Source organism: Nomia melanderi, chromosome 9, assembly GCF_051020985.1.
Source record: "Nomia melanderi isolate GNS246 chromosome 9, iyNomMela1, whole genome shotgun sequence".
In the NCBI taxonomy this organism is placed as follows: domain Eukaryota; kingdom Metazoa; phylum Arthropoda; class Insecta; order Hymenoptera; family Halictidae; genus Nomia; species Nomia melanderi.
Genome location: NC_135007.1, coordinates 13075269 through 13087810, shown reverse-complemented (window position 1 = coordinate 13087810; position 12542 = coordinate 13075269). Strand labels below are relative to the sequence as shown.

At 34.6% G+C, this 12542-nt stretch overlaps 3 protein-coding genes across 6 annotated transcripts; 2 read left to right on the top strand and 1 right to left on the bottom strand.

The window, feature by feature from the left end:
• Positions 1-196: 196 nt before the first annotated feature.
• On the bottom strand, positions 197-4224 carry LOC116427297 (putative lipid scramblase CLPTM1). Its single transcript, XM_031977466.2, has 6 exons — positions 4028-4224; positions 3139-3672; positions 2918-3035; positions 2635-2838; positions 2423-2560; positions 197-2340 (listed from the first exon to the last, which is right to left on the bottom strand). The coding sequence occupies exons 1-6, from the start codon at positions 4142-4144 to the stop codon at positions 1580-1582; spliced, it is 1872 nt and encodes a 623-aa protein (XP_031833326.1). The 5' UTR covers positions 4145-4224; the 3' UTR covers positions 197-1579.
• Caf1-105 (chromatin assembly factor 1, p105 subunit) lies at positions 4223-7140 on the top strand. Of its 3 annotated transcripts, none has more exons than XM_031977467.2 (7): positions 4223-4391; positions 4590-5023; positions 5140-5272; positions 5342-5645; positions 5713-5976; positions 6052-6279; positions 6358-7140. In XM_031977467.2, the coding sequence occupies exons 2-7, from the start codon at positions 4883-4885 to the stop codon at positions 6881-6883; spliced, it is 1596 nt and encodes a 531-aa protein (XP_031833327.1). In that variant the 5' UTR covers positions 4223-4391; positions 4590-4882; the 3' UTR covers positions 6884-7140. The 3 variants fall into 3 exon arrangements, with proteins under 3 accessions (XP_031833327.1, XP_031833330.1, XP_031833329.1); XM_031977470.2 differs by having other exon boundaries at positions 4246-4600; positions 4690-5023; XM_031977469.2 differs by having other exon boundaries at positions 4246-4604; positions 4690-5023.
• Positions 7141-7260: 120 nt separating this feature from the next.
• LOC116427299 (tubulin alpha-1C chain) lies at positions 7261-12505 on the top strand. Of its 2 annotated transcripts, none has more exons than XM_031977472.2 (9): positions 7261-7403; positions 9122-9344; positions 9499-9603; positions 9931-10127; positions 10209-10301; positions 10656-10841; positions 10903-11151; positions 11280-11443; positions 11524-12505. In XM_031977472.2, exons 1-9 carry the CDS (start codon positions 7401-7403, stop codon positions 11648-11650), a joined length of 1347 nt encoding a protein of 448 aa, XP_031833332.1. In that variant the 5' UTR covers positions 7261-7400; the 3' UTR covers positions 11651-12505. The 2 variants fall into 2 exon arrangements, with proteins under 2 accessions (XP_031833332.1, XP_076227009.1); XM_076370894.1 differs by lacking the exon at positions 7261-7403 and adding an exon at positions 7428-9043.
• The last annotated feature ends 37 nt before the right edge of the window (positions 12506-12542 follow it).

Below are 12542 nucleotides of genomic sequence, written 5' to 3'. Positions count from 1 at the left end.
ATTCAAATACAAAGTATTTATATATTTATATATTGAGCAAATTTATTTTGAAAATAACAGAATTTGCGGACAGCATTTTCATTCATATAATTCATCTCACGATTCTCGTATATACCATGAGTGTTAGAAGGAGAACAGTACTACTGAAATTGGACAATAAATGAAATAGTATCGGCCATATAATAAAAAGTGAAAGTACATTTGAAAACTGTTTAATTTCCATTTAATTTATAACACGTTCACAAATTTGATTTCTTCGGATCAATTATCCAAGAAATCACGTATCAGAACGAGTTCATTTCCCAATTAACTCGAGTAATCGACGTTCTATTGTATTCAAAGGGTATAAATTACATAAGGTAAAACTTAAAAGTAATTCATAAGTATACATGACAAAATTATTAAACATTTGTTGAAGACATTGATTTATTAAAAACAATAATTATAATTGTGTCTAAGAGCGATCATAATTTAACTTTTGGTATTTGCATTACGCAAGCCTCTGTTCATCTAAAATTTACATATCGTTCTCTTCAATAATATTTTGCAGTAGTTTTGTATATAACAATATTTACCGCAAAAAATCACATTGTTCCAATTTTACTATGAATACATATTTAATGAGGAACAGAAGTATTTTTATAGTAAAACGTGGAAATAAAAAAGATACATCATTTATATTAGTGATTATATTTAATTACTCGAATTGTAATTAAAAGTCTACATTACTCATAAAGGAATGGAACCATGTACCACCTGATGGGACAGAAATTCAGTACATTCAACATCTATGTATTAGTAACATTAGTTTCTAAATATATTGCCATTGCATTAACAACGTTCATAATTTATTAGTGGAATGCACAAAGATTATTTATCAAAAACTAAGTTTCAAAAGTTACTAATTATAATATTAAGCAGTAATAATATTTTATGTAATAAATTGAATCATTATGAATTATATATTTATATACGATATCAATATTAAAAATATAGCTCATTTCATTTCCACGTTCTCGCTATAGAAATACTTCGATCTTTGACTATGCCTGCAAAATACATATATGATTTACTGTTTAAAATATTCAACCAAACATCTGTACATATACCCATATGTAATTCGGACGATTTTCATTTTTTCTTCGTATGAATACGGAATAACATCCTGAAATATTTCTTAAATATTAAAATGAACATTATATCTGTCCAATATCGTACAAGACGACAACAAACTACAAAGCATGGAAAATGAAAAATTAACCACAAATTCTGGTGATAACAATTTCTTAAAGGAGCATACAAAATTCTTTATGGGCCGTACTAAACTTAGCCTGATAGTATTTCGCCTAGTGCAACGTGTATTAACATTCTTAATCGTAAGAATGCCAATATTTTCGCAAGGCTTTGTTTATTTGACTAAATTTCAAAACCAAAAGAATATGTACATACACACGCAGTTATATCAAATTCACAAAGATACACGGAAATGCGTGTAGATGTATCCTTTGGTACTAATAAGTTCATTAAATTCAGATAAAGTTCGAATAATATACTCAACGTTAACATTATGCACCATATGTTACTCGTTCTTTTTAGCTATTTCGTTTTTCGGATTATCTTTAATAGCTTTTACTTTTTTATCGTTAGATATTTTATCTTCCATCTCCCCGGAAAATCCAAATTCATTTACCCTTGAAAGATCAGTTTTGTATATCCATCTTTGGTATAAAAATATGAAGAAAACTATATCGTCGCGGAAACAGCCAATTCTATATAATGTTGGCATCTTTATAACGAATGCAAAAATATCATCGGTAAATGTATTTAAAAATTTGTAGGTCAACATACGCCATGGAAGATGTGCTACGGTTTTTAATTTATAATTAATAAATAATTGTGGTGTCATCATGATAAATCCAAACGTTAATAAAAATCCATACAGCATACTGAGAACCCAAGAATACCATCCTTTATGTTCTAAATACATTAACGAGTAAATCGCATATCCTCCTACAAGAGGATATAAAGCCCATGATAAATATCTAAAAGCAAGTCTGTCGTATTCTTTCGTGGAAGATTCTATGTACGATCCTTTATCATGGAAACTAAGTTTTGGAAAGACACCAAGAAATTTCGAGGTCCTATTTATGCTAATATCTATTACCTTATTAATTTTCCATACTTCTATACATAAACCTATTGCACAACTAATCCGAACAACTGTATTCGTCTCGGTATCAAGAACATATAATAATACAACTAACGATTGGAAAACATTAAAGAATACAGATCGAACCGATAGACCTTCCAAAGAGTTGCGATTGTTCCAGAATTGAATATCTGAAAGAAAAAAAAATGTAACAAGAATGTACAGTAGATTCAGGGAATTTAATTATATACTTATAAGGAAATTGTATCTTACCATTCTTAAATGCTAAAAATTCAAATACACTATGTAATACTGTTACAATTAGAGTCAAGCCCAGCAAGTACGGATTCGTTTCTAACAATGTCTCTTTCAAAGTATCTTGATCGCTGTCATTTTCATCTGTCGAATCTCCTGTGTAAAAAAAATCTCGTCAATATCATATATTTATACTTTTCATAACAAATTATCATAATAATTCAATGTACCTGAGAATGGATTTGTCCACTTATTTTTAGATGTTTGAGCTGCATAAATTTGCCATCTGAATAATGATAGAGGCTGATAAGTTAATCGCAGTTCCAGTTCTTTCACAGTATCATTTAAGGGCTGATAATCTCTTTGCATATTCCAAAAGTCATTCATATATATTACAGGTTTATAAAGCATACCTCCAGGTAAAAAGTGGATATCTATGAAATAAATAGAAAAGAAAAACAACATTAATCTTTTTTCAAATCTTATTTTACAGTGTTTAAAAAGTAAACTCACATGTATCTAATATTGGTGGAACTTGACCATATGCCCAATTAGTTTGATCAGTTACCAAATTAATGGTTAAATTGGGGTGCCAATGAGACACACTCTCCTGATTTATTAATTCATCTTTCTACAAAAATATATTATTATATTCATAAGATACTTTGTAAGATTTTTTTAAGTTTTTGGTTTCACGTATTGTCTGTGATGTTACATTCGTAATATATACATACCTCACTCTCTTCTATATTGGCACCAGTCAACAAATTATGTTTCTTCTGATACCTGATCTTTTTATATTTATTTAACATTTTTTTAGAATATGACATATAATCTCCAGCATAGATGTTTTTTCCTGCTTTTGGATTAGGGGACTTTCCACTTTTCGTAACATATACATGAAGATATATAGATCCATTATTCTTTAGTTGATCCGACGGCGTAAATTTATATTCTGTAACTCTCTGACCATCTTTAGTAGGCCCACTATACCAATCCCCGTATATTAGTCCTTGCTCCATCCATATTAATTTCCTTGGATCATCGAACTGCTCAAAATTTTCAGATTCTGATAAATAAACGTGCAAATCGAACGATGTTCCATTTTCAAATATATTTATAGCTGCACTAGGCTGAGGACGTTTGAAGAGGAAGCTGATAAAATAAATAATAAGAGCACGGATGATCAGAGATTTTGTAATTGCAAAGAATGACTCCAGTTGTGAAGGCTGATATTTTTTCCTCTGTTCATCAACTTCTGCATTCACCTGTGTAACAAATTGGAAACTAATGTTAAACGATATCATAAAAACTACAACTCAAAATATGCGTCATCATCATAATCGTCATTTCTAAACAGGTTGCTATGAATATTTATATCGTATTTATCGTGCCACTAAATAACCATGGGCGTGTTGTTAGATTTTCGTAAGCAAAATAAATGAAATCCTGAATTTGGATTCCCGTTAATTGAACAAATTATATTTCAGTTAAACAAGGCGAGTAAAACACAGAATAATGAAACTACATGCAATAACTTTCGAGTAAAACGACAAACGTTTTTTACGAAGACAATAAATGGGTGTAATAGACAGAATACGAAACAATATGTAATTTACACACATCTCTTTCCTCATTGTTTTCCGTAGGAACTAGTTCTCCGTTTTGTTGATTACCATCCATGTTTTCTGTAACATTTAGTTCTTTCCGCTCTTGACTATCATTTTCTGTATCCACCATTTTTGTGTTCAGATTGTTTCAGATGGATTCTCTATACGTTTTCAGAGGGAGTTACATGGACCGGATGTTCGATACACGTCTTGAATCACGTGCTTTATGACAATGAACTTGAAATCATTTTCAATTGCTAATCTACTGTTGAAACTCGAAATAAATACTGTAACATACATACTTAATTAATTCGCATGTGTTCATTAAAATTTTCAATTTTGAAACTCGATTTTATGGAAACGTATAATAGATAGAAGTATGATTTACTATTTCTAGTACAAATTTTATCATGTTTATGTGTTTATATATTTAATTGAATCATTATTTCTTTCATTTCAACCGTTTGTTATTGAACAAATTTGATTAATAATAATAAACGAATAAACTTGAAAATAATCTGTCCAAGTGTGTGTCTCGTAATAAAAATATTTTAAATAATTTAGCTTTCTTACAGATTCTCATAACGTAGGTACTTTCTTTTATTATTATTTTCTATTTTCATTATTATTTAGTCGAGAGAATTCAATTAACTTTAATTCTTCAATGAAAATCAGGAATATTATAACCTGAACACAATTCAAATTTGATTAAAATGGCAATAAACCGATTTCTATTGGACTTAAAAAATTGATATGTTTTGGCGGGAATAATCTGACAGCTTGAGAAAGGTTAGACGATACAGGTCCAATTAATGTTACTACTGTTGTATTTTTAAATTATCGTCTGTTACATTTCGAGACTAACATTATGTGGTGTACAACTCCCGAAATTTCATGGCATAATCGTGATCCAGTTCTGAGTATTGACGTGCAGGCCGGAATTTATGAAACATCGAAAGGCGAAACGTTTTGGCGCATTGCAACCGGTGGTGCTGATTCTCACGTTTTGGTAATATTCTTTTATTAATTATATAAGAAACTGTTTGTCCGTATTTCTAAATAGTTCTTGTAGTGAATGTATTACAGAAAATTAACCATATAATCACTCTCTTTTTTTTTTACCAGATATGGTATATAATAACAAATGAATTTGGAGGTGCAAACGTAAAATGTGTAGCAGATTTGGAAAGACATCAAAAAGCAGTGAATGTTGTTAGGTTTTCACCTTCTAAAGAAATTTTGGCTTCTGGTGACGATGGTTTGTAATCATACACTTAATTAGATTAATTAGAAACTTACTGGAATTTAAGTATACTTTTATTATCAGAGTCAACCATTCTTTTATGGAAACAAAAGGAGGATTGTGAGTTCCACATTATATCCGATGATGCTGAGAATAAGGAGCAATGGATGTCTTGGAAGGTATTAAGAGGACATTTAGAAGATGTCTATGATATCAGTTGGTCCCCAGACTCTAATATGTTAGTCTCAGGTTCTGTAGACAATACAGCAATTTTATGGGATATTCATAAAGGACGTTCTACGGCTATATTGACTGAACATAAAGGTTTTGTGCAAGGAGTATCTTGGGATCCTTGCAATCAATATATATGTACGATAAGTACAGATAGGTGTGTTATAGATTTCTTTGAAAATATATCAATATTCGCTGTTATTAATATTACTGTATATTTTTAGGATATGTCGTTTGATTGACATAAATACAAAAAAGACAGTGCAGCGAGTTTATAAAGCTAAGATTCCAACACCACCGGATCATCCATTAAAAGATAAAACAGTGCGTCTGTTTTATGATGATACATTTAAATCATTCTTTAGAAGACTAACATTTTCATTAGATGGAATGTTAATTATTGTACCATCTGGTATAATAGATCCATTAGAAACTACAGAGAGAATATCCAATGCAACCATAGTCTTTTCAAGACACAATCTAAAAGAGTAGATATCCTATCTTTTGTAGCACATTTTATTATTTTCACACTTTTGTGACATATTTTATTGTTTTATTTTTAGGCCACTTATGCTTCTGCCATCTTTGGACGAAAGTACCATAGCTGTAAGATGTTGTCCCATTTACTTCGAACTGCAAGAAAATGGTCCAACTTCTATGATTGCATTACCTTATAGAATAGTATTCGCTGTTGCTACACAGCATTCTGTATTCATATACGACACGCAACAAATATCACCGATCGCTGTAATATCAAATATACATTATACCAGATTAACTGACGTTTCATGGTGAATAACAATTATTCCATTTGTTTTGTAAATTTATTCTAAAAACGCAAATACATTTATATTGTTCTAATTTCACAGGTCAAGTGATGGTGGAATTTTGATAGTATCTTCAACAGATGGTTATTGTTCTATAATACGCTTCCAAAAAGGAGAATTAGGTACAGAGTACAAAGGCGAATTTAAGACACCGATGAAACACACAGATAATAGTAATTGTAAAAAATCAGCAGTATCGAGTAAGACGAATGATGTAACCAAACGTCTATCGGCCATTGACATAGATAACAATGCAATGGATATCGATATCTCAGTAACCCAAAAGACAGAAGATCTTAAGGATTCAGGAAATGCGGAAGAAGAAAGTAATAAATTGAACCAAGTTACAGTTCAAGAGCAGAAGCTAAATAACCAAACAGATATCGAAGAAACTGAAGACATCAAATTAATCTATAACGACGAGAGTACAAGTAAAGATGTAATAGGCAATACAAAGAACACATCGAAAGAATCGGACACACATTCGACCATTCCTGCTAAAGTTCCAAGGAGAGTACAGTTAATTACTCTATCGAGTCCGAAAGGACATAAAAATAATAGTATTTAGTAGATAAAAAGTAAATGCAAGCATTATATATACAGTGTATACATTATTTTATACTATCATCTTTTCTATTTTATATACTACGTTACTATAATAAATTATAACTTTAAAATCGCTACATTTAATTTTATTTAATCGTTTATTATATAATTAAGTATATTTCAAGCGTTCGAAACTCTCAGTGTAATTTAAATGTTTTATAACGTTTCGTATATTTAATCATGGAAGCATAGATTTTACATGTTGCTCCAAACGAAAGTATAGAATCCGAGGCGGTATTAAATCGTTCAATTTCAATTAACGAACCGTGCTTGCACTGCCGCAGAAGCATAATCTTATATATATACCAATTGTCGCGAATACTATAGCGTTAGGTTTGTCACCTACGAAGGCTGAAACAGATATTATATACTTGCGAGTAATAATATGGCGCATCATAGTGATCTGACTGTCCACTAAGGCAGACAGTAGTTACATCGTGGTACGTTCTGACACGTTTCCTATCCTCGCGCCGATAACAATGGTGAGCATCATAATAATACGTTATATTAACAACAGTTTAACAGTTGCAATGATTTATTTGTAAATTATAAATATTTAGAAAATAGTAGCCCATTTGAATATCTCACTTTGGAAAATGATACACATATTAAAACATCGAACAAGAATATTGTCAATCGCGAAAGTTTTGAATTAAAATCAATGAATCCAACGGAGATACACAATTTTTTATGACTGTTGCTCTAGGTAATAGTTCTTAAATTGTACGATTCAACTAAGTATAGCCAAGACATCGTATGCACCGCGATTAAAAAACAATAGGCCTATTAAGGAACTGTTGATAGTGAATTACGTCTAAAATAGTATCTAAACTTACTTCGGCGAAACGTATAGTAAGCAGGCGCATTAAAGTCCAGTAAATATTTTACAGAGAAACAGATCGAATTTCGACTTAACCGCAGCCGTGGCTGCGCTTTGATTCGAGTATCAATATTTAATTTCATTGCTGAACGAATAAGAAGCTTCAATAATTAAACTGATATTTTAACAATTCCTTTATTATATATATTAGACAAACAAATACTTTCTTCCAAACGAACACGAGACTTTTTAAGATTAAAATATAAAACTTCTCGGTCAATGCCCGCGATGTTCAATATTTTGCCATCGGTTCTAATGAAGGGATTAATTAGAAGCGTAAACTATAATTTGAGATAATCAGTTATAATAGATTCATAAAGATTCGAGTCCGACGGTCGATAAATGGAACAATGGAAAAATAAACGATAGCTATACGAAACAACCCCGTTTTGAATTAATTCCTCGTTTAGATCGGTTCCGAGAATTTTCAAATGCCAATGGTGAAATCGTGTCTCAGGCTTATCGGTGTTCGTTCAAGCTGCTATGGTTACAATGTGTCAACCTGTATAAAATCGATTTGTCACGACATACGCTGTAAAGAACGAGTGATACATCAGAAGCCTCTATGATTCTTGATGCCTGTGCGCAGCAGCGAATTATACTCGCGGTTGAAACGATGAGACGTTCCATTTTAGGGTACGGCTGAATTATTAAGCCGAGACATTGGCAGGTCAAGGTAATAAAGCTTCGCGACTTGCTGACAGGTGTAACGATGCTTCACGTCGATGGAATTTCAATATGCCAGTTTGCGATCATCCTTTGCTGGGTGACTTGGCACGTGCCTAATTCCGCGGACGCCGAGGCAGACGCCATTTTATCGGCCCCGTCGCGCGCCAAGTGCCGTTCGCTTCACGATCGAACTGCGAATTGTTCGAATAATGTTGTTTTAAATCTTTCATTCGATCAATTAACGTTTCGAACAAGTTCTACACTGATCCTCGTTGGTCAAAGAATATTATTCTGCTTAGAACTCATCATCAGTGATATATATTTCCCTTCTCAACCTTTAGTTTCCTTCATCATTCTGGAAACGTTTTCAAATTTTCCTTTTCATTCAATCTCGTACAACCGATGCCTGAACCGTTATATTTCAAAGTTGAAGTTTGCATTTCGATATTGATAGTTTTACAAAACTAACAGCTAAATAAAGTTCAAGTGTCCCTTGAACGTATATTCTTTTCGCGAAGTTTACGTCAATTGATCAAGCTGGAGGAACTAGATAACATAAGAATGGCGAAGATGGTGCAGTATCAGAAGCTGATATAATAGAAATTAACGCTAATGGAATCGTCCGATGGCTTTATTTGCAAATGTTTACAGCGGGAGTGCATATCTATCCATATTGGACAGGCGGGCGTCCAAATGGGTAACGCCTGCTGGGAATTATACTGTTTAGAGCACGGGATCCAACCGGATGGACAAATGCCCAGTGATACGTCCGTCGGTTACGGGGATGATTCGTTTAACACCTTCTTCTCCGAAACAGGCACGGGGAAACACGTGCCGAGGGCAGTTTTCGTTGATCTCGAGCCGACAGTAGTAGGCAAGTTCCTTGAATGTGTCGCGAAACATTTGAGTTTTCTTTATCTTCGAACAATCAGACTCGAGTTTTCTATCAGATTCGCTAATTGTGCAGATGCTAAAAGTAAAAAACAAAGGATATAATGGTAATTGATAAATTTGTCATGTTGCTTTAGACGAAGTCCGCACAGGAACATATAGGCAGCTGTTCCATCCGGAGCAGTTGATCACAGGAAAAGAAGACGCTGCGAACAATTACGCGCGGGGACATTACACGATAGGTGCGCTTCTTCTTGTAAAAGTTTTCTTCTCGAATAGGGTGTGCACAGTAGCAGAACGCACGTTCGAACGATAATTCCCGAAAACGATCTCTTTCAAAAGCATCTTTAACACGTTAAACGCGGAGCTCTTTCTGCTTTGCTCTCCATTTAGGCGACGCATAAATGAAAAAATTGCGTTAGACAAACAGAAAGTCTTAAGTTCACCATTTAATTCGAACTAATTTGAACTGAGGCAAAGTGAACGATCACGCGTTGTGTAAACAATAGAAAAATAAGGTAACTAGTAGTTGTTTGTTTCCGATCGTTCGAACGAACGATACGCCGCAGGAAAGGAGATCGTGGACCTCACTCTGGACAGGATCCGGAGGCTGACAGATCAGTGCAGAGGTTTACAAGGTTTTCTAATCTTCCACTCGTTCGGTGGCGGCACGGGATCTGGGTTCTCGAGTCTGTTAATGGAAAGACTCTCCGCTGATTATCCAAAGAAAAGCAAGCTAACGTTTAGCATCTATCCAGCGCCGCAGGTACGAAGCGTGTTCGAATCGGTGCCATTTTGTGCGGTGCGTATTGTTTCTAACACGTGTAAAAGTTGTCTACTTGTACAGGTATCGACCGCCGTCGTGGAACCGTACAATGCGATTCTTTACACACATCCAACCCTAGAACACTGCGAGGTGGCCTTCATAGTTGATAATCAAGTTCGTATATTCATTCATTCAATGTCTACCATAATTGATCTCGATTGTTCGTTGCAGCAGGAAACGTCGCGATGCGATTTTATTGTCCACCAGTTACGTTAACTGCCACGAGAATCTTGACCATTTTTCTGTACAGTTATCAAACTGTGTTTGACATCCAAATACTAACTTTCTTCAACGATTGATTATGTATTCTTTTAAATAAACATTCTTTTCCGTTTTGCTTTAGTTCTCCGTGTATACTCGTCACAGGTTGATTTTATTGCAAAGAGAGATTTTTAACGCGTTGACTGCCATTAACCCTTTGCAACAGTGCGATTAACCAATTGCTCGATAATCACACGTGTTCCACAGGCTATTTACGAATTATGCAGGCGAAACTTGAACATCGACAGACCGACGTACACGAATCTGAACCGTCTGATCGGGCAGATCGTGTCCTCCATCACGGCGAGCCTGCGCTTCGATGGCGCCTTGAACGTCGACCTCACCGAGTTCCAAACGAACCTGGTCCCGTATCCCCGTATTCATTTCCCCCTTGTAAGTCGCATTTCAATCGTTTCATACAGGATTACGTGATCGTTAATACCAGCTTCCGCAGGCAACGTACGCGCCGGTTATGTCTGCTGAGAAAGCCGGCCACGAGAGGATCACAGTCGCAGAAATCACGAACTCTTGCTTCGAACCGAACCATCAGATGGTGAACTGCGACCCTCGCAGGGGCAAATACATGGCGGTCTGCATGCTTTACAGGGGAGACGTCGTTCCCAAAGACGTGAACGCGGCGATCGCCATGATCAAACGGCAGAAGCACGTTCAATTCGTCGAATGGTGTCCCACCGGTTTCAAGGTTCTTATAAAAAGAATTTAGTAGAGAAATATTAAGCTCGCGAAGGGTTCGAAAGGAAATTTGAAACTCGAGGTTTAAAGGGTGAAAAGCGTTGTAGAATGTGTTGATATGTATTGTCATGTTGATAGGTGGGAATCAATTATCAGCCGCCCACTATAGTGCCAGGAGGTGATCTTGCAAAGGTAGAAAGGGCCGTGTGCTGTCTCTGCAACACGACAGCGATAGTCGACGCTTGGGCTAGGATTGACCATAAGTTTGACCTCATGTACGCCAAAAGGGCGTTTGTTCATTGGTGAATTTCATCTACTTTCATTTACCAGAGTGGAAGTAATAGAAGTGAAGGTGTAATTCGTTAAAAAAATTCTATTGTAGGTTCGTCGGCGAAGGTATGGAGGAGGGTGAATTCGCGGAGGCCAGGGAGGATCTGGCAGCTTTGGAATTGGATTATCGCGAGGTCCAGGAAGACGCTGCCAACACCGAAGATGAAGAGGAATATTAATTTACTTTTAACACGTTCGCTACCAGCGTCACGTATTCGTGATGGCTGTAATCCTGTAATTTGCATAATGAAAATGAAATTAATCCTATGGATATTGTTATTAGAAATTGTGAACTACATTGTATTTAGGAACTCAATGACTCGTTTCAATTTCATGCTTCTAATGTTTTGTTTAGATTTATTGGATTGAAGAAAATATGAGACCGTCAGCGAAATAAGCGTTGGTAGCAAACGTGTTAAATAATTTTCAAGAGATCGAGTAATTTCCACATTTTCAAATGTGAAACGTGTTACGCATGTACATGGCACTTGTTTCGCACTTATTGCGACACGATAAGGCGACGTTGGTAACACGAAGCTGCCTGTTTTATAGAGAAATTGTATATCCGTCTCCATTTTCCACTCTCCTAAAATGAAAGGGTAATTGAATAATTACTATTACGTTTTTAACACGTTGAATGTCATGGGGGTCACCGGTGACTCCTAATCAAATCGAATTACTATAGTTCATCCACTTAAACGATGATTATTTGAAAATATTTCTATATTATAAATAATGATACCTATTGCGGTGTCCTTCAGCTAGATCAACGTACAATAATAATAATGCGATTCAAAGAAATGATTTAATTCAAATCGTGCGTCATTCAACGTGTTGAATAGGTACAAAGTAATAGAATTGATCGATGATAAAGAGAACAGTGTTTGAAAGATCATTTTTCGGGACGATCTACCTTTTAATGTAATGATTGCGTCCTCCACTGATGACGACAACCTGCGCTTCTCACGAGTTATTTAAGAAATATAATGATTCAACACAAACTGTGTAAAATGTAATTAAATATTTGTTTACAACTGTGAGCAGGTTATTAAACTTCCTTTTTTATTATAT